Raw genomic sequence first — 12,109 nt, 5'->3', positions numbered from 1 at the left:
AAATGTATTTGCTAGTAGTTGGATACATATTTGAGGGGAATGAATTTTTTAGTAAATAGTAAACTTTTATGATTAATAAAATATTTTTTTCCACAAATATACTTGCTATAAAGAAAAAAACTGCCGGAAAAACTTTCACGAGGTTCAAAACCAAAATCATACATAGAAGGCCACCACTTCGTTATTCGTTACAAATATGCTATATCAGGATTTGATTGGAACCTTCTGCTTTCACAAGGGCTCTATCAGGATTAAGTTATATAATTGAAGAATACTTCTCATCTCTGTTCGAGCTTATGCATTAAATTAACCCCCAAAACCAGTCCTAGTCCGGTTCAAGTTTGTGTGTTATTCTATTTATTCTAATTTGGATTCCAGTTTGTAACACCATTAAACAATTTTCAAAAGAAACTCGAAATTATTTTGAAAAACAACATTGGAATCCTGTTGGTTTTACATCGACAAAAATCTTAAATAATTAGTGTATTTATTTCTTAAACACGAAAATATTGAGTACTTTTAGGTGATTTAGACATGTAAAGAAGGCAGCAAAATTATAGATAAAACAATTTAGAAATTAATAATTTTCATTTACTTACAAACGTAATTTACAATAAAATATTTCGATATCATCTTATTTATATAGTACGAAATATTTGTTTTTAATTGTATAAACACAAACATGCTTATCGGGTGCAGTAGAATGCAAATATTTTAATGGACAGCACAGTGCCAGTAGTAACAGAACATGTGATGTCCGGTCAATACATCAAATAAAATGAACGGCAAAAGATGACATTTTTTAGGGCTGATCTTCAGTCAACTTCCAAACCGACCAGAACAAATGAGTAAGGGAAATTCTATATTTCTAGTAATTTTTTTTACAACTAGCATAAGTGATGTGCTGAGAGAAGTAAAAATAAAAATATAATTTTAGTATATATGAATATATAGTTTTAACAATGTGTTATTTCCCTCCCACGTTGAACACAGTTTGCTTTGCAGGTATCAATATTCAGTTGGAGGGAGTGTGGAAGTGGAACCATGTCTTTGTTCCTTACCTCTGTACATTTGGTGTTCATACTCTCTAGTATCATTCAGAGAGCTTACTCCTTCTCTGGGTATGCAATCCCCTTACCTCTTCCTCTTTCATACCGCAGAAAGAACCATGATTTGATTTTATCGTTTTCATACTATGATTCTTTTTTATGTTGGTCCTTTGACTCCTTTCTGCTCATGTTCACAAGCCTTGATGCTTGACACTATAAGTTTCTATGGGTAGTAGACTATAATATTCTGATCTAAAATGAGACTCAAGTGAGAAGCAATTATTAAGTTTCACAGTTCTTCAATATTCTTGTAATAAGCTATGATCAAGTTGCAAACTTATGCAGGCCAAACTCTACAAATTCAGGTGCCGATAGCTTAGGCAATAAAAACAGCAGCTACATAAAAGGGCCTGTTGTGGAGGAATTCACTTTTCCTGAAAGATCAACCCCCTTCAACAGCTGTCATGCTTCTACCATTGTTGAGGTTGTAAATTACAAAATAGTTTTTGTTCTGGTCCTTGTTTTAAATAATCATTGGGTTTTTGTCATAGTATTATAACAGAATATCTATTTTTACTTCGCCAGGTTGGGAAGGGTCATTTTTTGGTTGCCTATTTCGGTGGCTCATCTGAGGGGGCACCAGATGTAAAAATATGGTTGCAGACGTATAAGGTAGATGCATTAATTAAATAATTAAATCTACCGTATATATAGATAGATACAATGTTACATTGTCATCTATCTAACATTTGCCGATCAAAAAAAAAAAAACCCATTGCCACTATCTGTCTAGTCATAAGAGATTGGGCACACTTGTGCAGTCAGAGTAATTTTGATGTTTAATTCGAAACCTAAACCTCGTGTTTTTTTTTTTTTTTTTACAAATTTTACTGCCAGAATTTCCTGGTTTAGTATTCTTTTTTGGTTTGTGGCTAGAGTATACATATGGCCTGTGGATTGCTCTTGCAAAACAAAATTAGTGACATACTAGGAGTTGGAGGTTCTACTTGAATGTCATCAATGGAGATGCATCTCCTGTAGAACTGAAATTAATAATTTTACTTTGGCCATTTTTTATTTACAGAATACATAAAACAAAAAATGTAACTTTGAAAGTACATAAATTTGCAAAAGTGACATGTAACATTGTAATCATCCTTGTAGAAGTTGTATTAATTGTTTCCTATTCCTATCATTGTAACTTTGGGGGCAGATGTTACTTGGCTTTGAAGTTTTGACAACTCGCTTTAGTTTGTGAATGCAAATTTGATTGGTAGAGTGGCAGATGGAAATCACCTATAATTGCTGATGAAGAGCCAAATGTTCCTATGTGGAACCCTGTACTGTTCAAACTTCCATCCAATGAGTTACTGCTGTTCTACAAAATAGGCCTAGATGTTCAAAAGTAAAGCTTCAAACCTTACAATCTTCTTGTGTGTGTGTGGATATCTGTTATGCTCGCTGCCATTCCCTTTTATTTGGTAGTAAAATTCCTCTGATTAAGCAATTGGGTATCAATTTGAGCCTAACTATTACAATCGCTTTATACACCACCAGACTAGACTACTTAACAGGCCAATAATGCTATGTTCTTCACAATTGAGAAATGATCCTCAATTTCCGTAAAATTCTATTCCTTCGTAAAGAGGGACTGGTCTTTCTCGGCTCTGTATTAAAATGTCAAAATATTGTTTCACTGTACCAATTATTGTATGGAAAATTGCAATTATAAGAACATTTCCCACCTGTTTCTTTACTCTGCAAATCCTACATAAAGTAGGATGGATACATTGACTATGATTCCCAACTGTGTCAGCTTGGTTTTTGTTTTCATTGGTGCTTTTGTATGTTTTTATGGTTATGAATCTGTGAAGTGTATTATTTGACAATGAAATTTGGAAGAAAGTTGCAGTCTAATACCTAAGATGAAATCCCTGTAATAAAGAAGTTGAGTTCAGCTAGTGATAGCATCATACATTATGGAATGTCTACGTTCCCAAATATGAATGTGTGACAATCCATTAACTGAGATCCATGTTTTGGTACTGAATATCACTTTGTAGTAAAACCGTTTTAATTTTAAATTCGTGTTAATCTTTTCAGTAATGCACAGATTCCTTTCAGAAATGGTTATTTTAAATTATAATGATTTGCAATTGAGAAACAGGAAATCTCTTTATTTGAAAGTTAGGTTTTATAGCAAATAATTGTTTTAAAGAAGACAATATCAATTGAAGATTCATTTTAAATGGCATGCCAAAGAGTTCCAGCTCTGCTTCTTTAATCAAAATGCTTTTATCTTAATCAGTTATGGTTGTCATCATACTCCAATGTAGGAGGCTCTAATTAATTTGGAACAAATGAGAAGAATTAGATTATTTAATTTCAGGTGGAGTGGATTCATGAAACGCTCATATGATAAAGGAATTACTTGGACAGAAAGAGAACAACTTCCTTCTGGTATATTAGGACCTATCAAGAATAAGGTGAAACAAAAACCACTTCATATTATTTTGTCTGTGCGTTGGAGCTCACATTCAGGACAAATTTATGTTCTTAGTTCTGAATTCAATTACTGTTTTTCAGCCTCTCTTGCTGGAAAATGGTGACTTACTATGTGGATCTTCTGTTGAAAGCTGGAACTCCTGGGGAGCATGGGCAGAGGTTTCTAATGGAACTGATCATAGTCATGCAATTGCAATTGATCTTGATTAGCTAGTTAACTTCTATAGCTTTGTGGCATGGTAACAGGTTACGACAGATTTTGGCGGGACATGGAGAAAGTATGGCCCGATTTACATTGAGAATAAGCCCCATGGTGTGATTCAGCCAGTACCATACCAGACTGCAAAGGGGACACTGCGTGTTTTGCTTAGATCCTTCACCGGCCTCGGAAGGATTTACATGTCAGAATCCTTTGATGGTGGCAAAAGTTGGGGGTATGCAAAGCCTACACAACTCCCCAACCCAAACTCAGGTTAACTTTCCAAACTATTCATGTTGCATGCTCTAATATTTAACTGAACTACAATAACAAAGTTGATCTTTAATTGCTCTCTACTTTTGAAGTTTTGGCTAAGTTTTCCTTACTTGTCATGCATGCATCAGTGGCTCATATAAGAAACATCTTTTGTTGTATTAGGTATTGATGGGGTTAAACTGAAAGATGGCCGTCTATTGCTTGCTTATAATACAATTTCAAGGGGTGTGCTTAAACTTGCCCTCTCTGAGGATGATGGTGATTCCTGGCATGAGGCACTTACATTGGAGGATACATTGGGAATGGAATTCTCATATCCTGCTGTTATTCAAGCAAGTGATGGGCGAGTACATGTCACTTATACATATAAAAGGACACAAATTAAGGTAAAGGCTTCAAATTTGTATAGCAGTAGCAAATTCTTTCTTTCCTTCCATAGCATTATTCTGCAAGGTCTTGATATGACTAACCTCCTTTCCTTATTTTAATTTGTACAGCACGTTGTTGTTAGGCCAAGGCGATGCAAATCTACTTGTTTCTGATAGGCAGGCAGAGATAACATTAATGTCTGCAATATGTATGGCCTTTTTGTATCAGCAGTTACAGATAAATAACGCAATGACTATGGCCCAAATTGATTCAATGTTTTCATCTAATCTCTAAAAATAACATTAATGTCTTTTTTTCTTCTTTTTTTTCACAAGGGTAAGTTGGTAGCTTATAGGTAGTTTTCAGGAGTTTATAAGTCAAATGTTAGTGTCAAGTAACTTGGTTGTGTTTGATATTTTGACAATTTGACTAGGACAAAGAGAAAGATCCCCTTCCCCAAAATTAATGTTCAGACAAGGATCATATAATAATAATTTTACTTTGTTTCAGCCCATGAGACTATTGTGTCTTTTTCAACATGTCAGAAAGATTCCCACAAAATTTCCTGCACTCCTACTATTGCTTCATGCTTCATGCTGCACCTCAATTCGGAATGCAATGGGGTGCACTAGGAAGCAATTGTGGGAGTACAAAAAGTAACACGTTGATAACACACATGGGCCTAATAAAGGTTCATGATTTGCTTTGGGAATTACTATTTCTACTCTCCCTTCTGCTAATACACTCCCTTTTGCTTGGTTTTATTCAAAAATACCCTGACAAATACACTCCTCATTTGTCACTCGTCTCTCCATGACCTGTGCGTTTGTCTTTTCAAGGCTTCAAGGCCAAATTTTGGATTGAATGAACTTGGTTGTTGGGGGCTATTCTCAATTTCACTCTCGTGTATTTGTTGGCACTTGAAACCTTCCATGACATCATCATCATCATGTTTGAGCACGGTGCCTATTCAATTCTGGATAGGTTTGGAGCCTTGGTGTACAAAAGGGCTAATTTTGTTGTTGTTGGCTTTGGTGCACGGGCAGCAGGAACTACAATTTCGAATGCATGAAGCATCATTCAATTTGGCTTGTTTCAATGTGGTCTATGGAAATTCTCGATGCCTGCAAAAAGCTTCAAGGGGCATATTCCCTTTTGTTTGTCACCAAAAACAAGTTTGGTGCCGTGAAGAACTCTTTGGATTTCAACCCTTGTTGTGGGGAGAAGGAATGGTGTTTATGGATTTTGACTCTAAAATGTGTGCTTTTGATTTGATCGAAGAGGGAGGTGTAATCTAGAGAAGCTTTTCAAATGATCAAGGAAGTGTAGTTTTTTTTGGGTATAATTGGAATGAAAAATTAAAAGGGTAGTGTATTAGCGGGAGGGGGTAGTGACTATAGGAATTGTCTTAGCATTTTGTAGAAGTCTAGTAATACGGATAAAAGGCCTCTTTATGAAAGCGATGGGCCTGGGCTTATAAATTTAGTAATTTAAGACGAATGAATAAATTAATAAACGAAAACAAAAGCAACAAAAATGCCTTGTTATGAATCACATGATGGGCCTAGGCCTAAAAATCTAGCAATTTAAGGCGGATGAATAAAGACAAAAAAGAGAAAATATCAGAGGTTGTGGTTGAACCCAGAATTCAATGCTCCCAAAGCGAAAAAGATGTAAAAAAAATCATTTAATTGAAGAAACATACGTAAGGGAACTAAAGTTGTGGTGGTCAGCGTGGGGCCAAACCTAGGCAACACAAAGACGGACATCTAACCCCCTCAAAAATAAATAGGCAAAATTGTATTTTTATCCTCCAGTTTATCTTTAGTTTCGGATTTAGTCATCCAATAATTTAATTCACAAATTTGGTTCTCCTATTTTATAAAATCGTGTAATGTTGATCTTCCAGGCTACAATTGGATGTTGATCTTTCAGGTTACAATTGGATGTTGATCGTTAATAAGTGATGTTGAATGTCACGTTTTTATTGGATGATGACTGTCGCATGTCATGTTTTGATTGGTCAATGAAAACAACAATTCATTTCATCTTTCATGGAGTTGACATCTAATCAGAACATGACACGTGACCGTCATCATTCAATAATAACATAACACGTAGTTGTCAACATCACTTGTTAAGTCTAATTGTGGCCTGAGAGACCAACATTGCATGATTTTACAACTGGGGAACCAATTTGTAATTTTGCCAAATAAATAACGAGGAAATATGGAGAAACTTTTTTGAGTATTAATAGTATTATTTATTTATTTTTACAAGTAAACTAGGAATATTTTCAATGCTGGTTTTTTTTTATTAATTTATATGTTTTCTTGGAATTAAAAGCCAAGTTTATTACCAAAAGAACTATAAATAATTACATAAAATCCCTATTCCCTACTATTTTTAAAGTTAATTTCCAGCTAACAAATATTATGTTATGGGAGAGGGATTGTAAGATTAAAAAACTCTAATAATTTCACTGTCAGATTTTTAGATAATCAATGCTATACAGAAACTAAAAGCTTAGCGGTATCTCTATGATTGATCCGTACAAAAACCTTCAAAATCAATGGGGCAATGAGATAGAAATAAATAATTTCTTTGTTTTTTCTTAAATCTTTGAATTGGTGGTCGAATGAAGGAAAAATTCACCGAATGAGTGAACGCAACAAGAGTCAAGAGATTTATGAACGCTGTTGTATTATAAGAAGATCCGAGAGCAAATCAGAGTCACAGGCGTGAAAGTGTGACATGTTACATGGTACGCACAATACACGTATCACAACAACGTCAATTCGCCATGCACTCCAACACAGTGTCGGTGTCATTTTTCAGGGGCTTCCTCCGTTTGCTTTTTTTCACAATTCGCACCAACCCATTTCACGTTTTTGCATTAACTGCCACGTACTTCTCTCTCTTTCTCCTTGATTGGTGGACTTTGACTCCCACTGTTGTGTTGTTTATTTAACGTGGAAAAGATCTTCAATGAAAAAGAATGTGAGAAAAGGGTGAACCACATAAATAGATAAATATCTGTTTTATTTTATTTAACGGAGAAGGAAAAGTCAAGGGCATAGTACTAGCAGTTATACTGTGGCATAAATGCATAAGCCTATCCTAACACTTATGATAGTTTTGGAAAGATAAAGCCTTTCAAATGTACTAACTGTTATATGCATGTGTCTTTCTTTTTTTCTCTTTCCCCTTCCACCAGCAAGACCTCAAAGGAATCAACATCATTGCCTTGCTTTTCACTAGTTTCTGACCTGAAAGTTTCTGACTCCATTCAGCTTTTTTTTTTTTATCTTCTTTCTTTATTCCCCTTCTTGGCACTCTGAGCTGCTCTTTCTTTAAATGAATAAATTATGCGTGTTTTCAAATATTTACAGTTTAAGATTGTGTATAAGAATTAAGGAAATTTTTTCAAAATATCTAACATCTTGGTTGCCCGTAAGAGATGACTGACGTACATCGAATCAAATCAAATCTAATACATGATATAACTAGTTTCTACCTTTTTTTTCCAACTAGTTTCTAACTCACTTTTATAAATTTGGTGGAAAAGTTTCATAATACATACATTCAGAAAGGGTATTCAGACATACCTAACATTTAAAATTTAAGAAAATGAACAATCTCAATTTAAAAAATATATATAATTAGACTTGATTTAATGATTAATTATTAAAATAATATAACTAAAAAATAAGAGAAAATAGCTTATATACTTATAATACTTTAAATAATTATATTAAAAATCATATTAACGATAATCTACTATTGATTAGCAGTGCAATTTATACTGATAATACATAATCATTAAATTTAAAAAAAAATATATATGTAGTATTAATTAAGCTCATGTCCCGATCAGAAAAGAAAAGTTAAGTCCATTTAATTTGCGGAGGCAGGAAGGACATGGAAAAATATGTGAATGAAAATGTAAGATTAATAAAGTATAGGTAGAAGGACAGAGTTAAATTAATTTGCAGTGTTTACCTATAAGCAGCAAATTGTAAATCTAGTTTAATTAAGAAAGTTTGATTTCTATTTTCAATATTGGGTGCCGAATTCCCATTACGCCATGCAAGCTGATCGAGATTATAATTAAGTTGAAGTTCAAGTCTAATTATCGGTGTTGAGAGACAAGAACAGCGAATTGTGTGGCCTGAGAGGACTGAGGCTGAGGGTAGAAGACAAACACAATGATTATGAGGAAATTTCAAAGAAGCTACCAAAGAATGTCAGGTGGTAGCATTGTACTTTTCAAGTTAATTTCAAAGTGGATGGATTGCCACAATGCTGACAACAAAGAATTATATAAACACGCATAGCTAGGTTTCATTGACCACAGTAAAATTTTCATTTTTGTTCTTTTCAAAGTGTTATCAGGTTACAAATGTCCAAATAGCAGGATCAGATAAGTTTTGTTACCAGATTTTTATATAATATATAAAAAAAACATTATAAATTTTGCTAATGACAAATATAGATACAATATTAAATAAATGGTTTCAATTTGAGGAGAGAGAGAAATTCTGCAAAACCAAAGTTATAGGGGAGAGTATCATCAGATTTTTATCTAAAAAAGTTTTACATAATTATTTAATTATTATTTATCGTATACACTAAATTTATTAATTTTTAAAATAATTCAAATAATAATATAGGATTAAATAACATGCTAAAGCTATACATATACATTTAACTCAAGATATAAACATAATAAAATTCTGCCAATGACAAATGTAGATACCTGATTGAGTGAATGGTCCCTCAGTATCTAATATTTAAATTTGAAATTGATAGTTGAGAAATTGAGATTCCACAATCACGTTAGATTAATTAAAGAAAAATTAGTATAATATATAATTCTAATGTTTAAGAAAAGTTAAGTCAGTAAATTAATTTTTAATTTGATAAAAAAAATTAAATTAAAAGATTAATGATAAATATTTCTATGATAAAAATAAATAAAAACATGTATAAATTTTATTTAGATATATTTTAAAAAAACTATAAGCTGATCGAATTTAGCAAAAAAAAATCATCTTTTGAATATTAATTTTAATATTAACTTTTAAATTTATTTAAATTAGATCGACGAATTGAACTCTTATTATTGTTTAGAGAAATCTCTGGATAGTTAATTTAATGTAGCTTCAAGTCAATCAGTCAAGTCGTCGTCCGTCATTTCGTGCAGTTAAACTTAACAACTTAGCAATAAAATAATAAACACATGAGGTTCTTATAAATTGCAATTACAATATCATTTATTGCTACAACGACCGGCAACCACATTATATAATCAACATAGGGATTTTTTGGGAAATTGGTTAAATAAATGTCCAATACTATATTCAGTGATTTTTAGAGGAACACCCCACCTTGAAGGTGACATTTTGATTAACGTACATAAAGCTTATTTTCATAAACTTTTTTTAAACACTTCCAAGAGAAGGAAAAAATATTTATTTAACTAAAACTAATTTATACATAAGTTGAAAATCAATTTTTTCAAGAAGCTAATATGAGAAAAAATTTACAAATTAAATTATAATTCAACTTGTGATTTATGATTTAATTTACAAAAAAAATATCTCCTACTTACAATTTTTTTTTTATCCAAACAAGTTCATATTTTTTTCTTTTCTTTCTTTATTAGGTTAAAATACAAATTAGGAAATGGAATTAATATTTTTATTATATTATGATTTTGTAATTTCTAAATTAAATTCCTTAATTGATTTTTATCAATATATATTTAATTTATATGCTTATCTCCTTTCAATCTAGTTAATCAAATGTCAAATTTTTATAAATATGATACTAGAGATATTACTAGTATCAAGTGTCAAATATTTTATCAACAAGTTGTTAATTGCATTGATCATTTAAGTAAAATTTTAAGATTGAATATTGTGGATGAAAAAAAAATATAATTCAAAGGAAAAAAAAATTCCATAAAAAATAATCAGTCAAATCTTCTGATAAAGATTAATCATCAATAAAAAAAATACATATTTTATATCAATAACATAATAAAATAAATATTTATGATTTATTTGTAATATGTCATCTCTCTTTAAAATGTCATAGTCATTTAGGTTATTATCCATACAAAATGACATGTATCATTCTTAATTTTTTATTTTGTCTATTGAATAATTTAAAGCAAATTATGCATTTCTTGTATTTTCGTATGAATACAAACTTTTAATTAATTATTATATATGGATATATCTTATATAACTTAAACATTTTTTAATTAATTATAATTATAATTTTTTAAATTATCTTTTAATTTAAATTTTATGTTTTGTTTGAATTTTAAAAATTCACTCCATATATGAATTACTGAATATAATCATATACTAAGCAACCAACATGTCATCCAATTGAATTATACCAGATTCAGATTCAGATTCACACACAAGTTTCCTAGTAGAGATTTATTATTGAAATACTCAATAAATAATTAACATCAACAACCAGAAAAACAAAAACAAAATCTAAGCATTCAATCAATATGGCATTTGAGATCTCTCACACGTATAAGGTTTAATTTTTAGTTTGTGTCTTAAGAACACATTAAAAATAATCAAATGATTTTTTATATCTTAAAATTATAATTTTTTAAATATTTAAATTATTTAAATAAATAATAAATGCTTTTTTCATTTCTTTATTGTATGTATAAGAAAAATATTAAAAAAATCATATATTATTCTATGGATTATATTTCACTTTTTAGTTATTATTAATACGCATTCTATGCATTCTTCAACTACTTAGCAAATTATTATTAATACAAATTTAGACCACAATTTTAATTGTTCTTCATAAAGTTAAAATAAAATTTACACAATATAAAAATAAAAATTTATCTAATTCAATACATAGATTAAATACTGCTGCAATAAAATTTCAAACATATACATTCAATAATTTGTTCCCAATACTTATATTATGAATAAATACTATACAACTAGACGATGTAAAGGTTTTTCACATTTTTATTCATTCACAAAGTGTGTCATAACGATGAACTTGTTAACTCTTATAATAAATTTTTTAAAATTCAAACTAAAGCAATTTATAATTCATTAATAACATAAAATTTTTACATAAAAATAATTTTAATTATATTTTCAGTCCCTAAAATTTAAAATAAATTTAATTTTGATTTATTTGTTACCAAAACATCTTTTCATGACTTAATGTAATTTTAGCTCCTAAACATCATCAGGGCCATAAAACTATTAATGCAGCAAACAAAAGACATGTTAATAATAGTCATATTGAATTTAAGATGACACATCAATGTCGTTAAATATCTTTTTACTCTTCAAATTTAGGTCAAGTTCTTTTTATCCCCAAATATAAAAAGTAATTTTTTTTAGTTTCTCAAATTTAAAAATATATTTTTTTAATGTTAAATTTAAAAATATTGATTTAGTTTTAAAAATTATTTTTTTAGTTTCCTCAATTTAGAAATAACTTATTCTAGTCGTTACGTTGACGTTGTTAAAAAAATGTTGACGTGACTATCAATGTATTTTCTAACAATTTTTTAAACATGATTTATAGTAGTTTCAAACTTTCAAAATTTAGATTAACCATTAATGTTTTAAAATGTACTATTTTGTTATGATTTTAAAACATTGCTCGCTAATCTATCTCACTCGTTGTCTCGTTATCTATAATT

At 30.4% G+C, this 12,109-nt stretch overlaps 1 protein-coding gene across 1 annotated transcript; it reads left to right on the top strand.

The window, feature by feature from the left end:
- The first annotated feature begins 786 nt into the window (after positions 1-786).
- On the top strand, positions 787-4,909 carry LOC114381198. Its single transcript, XM_028340394.1, has 10 exons — positions 787-848; positions 1,006-1,121; positions 1,395-1,533; positions 1,635-1,721; positions 2,327-2,454; positions 3,439-3,535; positions 3,636-3,713; positions 3,801-4,026; positions 4,192-4,415; positions 4,527-4,909. The coding sequence occupies exons 2-10, from the start codon at positions 1,045-1,047 to the stop codon at positions 4,569-4,571; spliced, it is 1,101 nt and encodes a 366-aa protein (XP_028196195.1). The 5' UTR covers positions 787-848; positions 1,006-1,044; the 3' UTR covers positions 4,572-4,909.
- Positions 4,910-12,109: the final 7,200 nt, after the last annotated feature.

The sequence above is a fragment of the Glycine soja genome, chromosome 13 (genome assembly GCF_004193775.1).
Source record: "Glycine soja cultivar W05 chromosome 13, ASM419377v2, whole genome shotgun sequence".
In the NCBI taxonomy this organism is placed as follows: domain Eukaryota; kingdom Viridiplantae; phylum Streptophyta; class Magnoliopsida; order Fabales; family Fabaceae; genus Glycine; species Glycine soja.
This window is presented reverse-complemented; position numbering and strand designations above follow the sequence as displayed.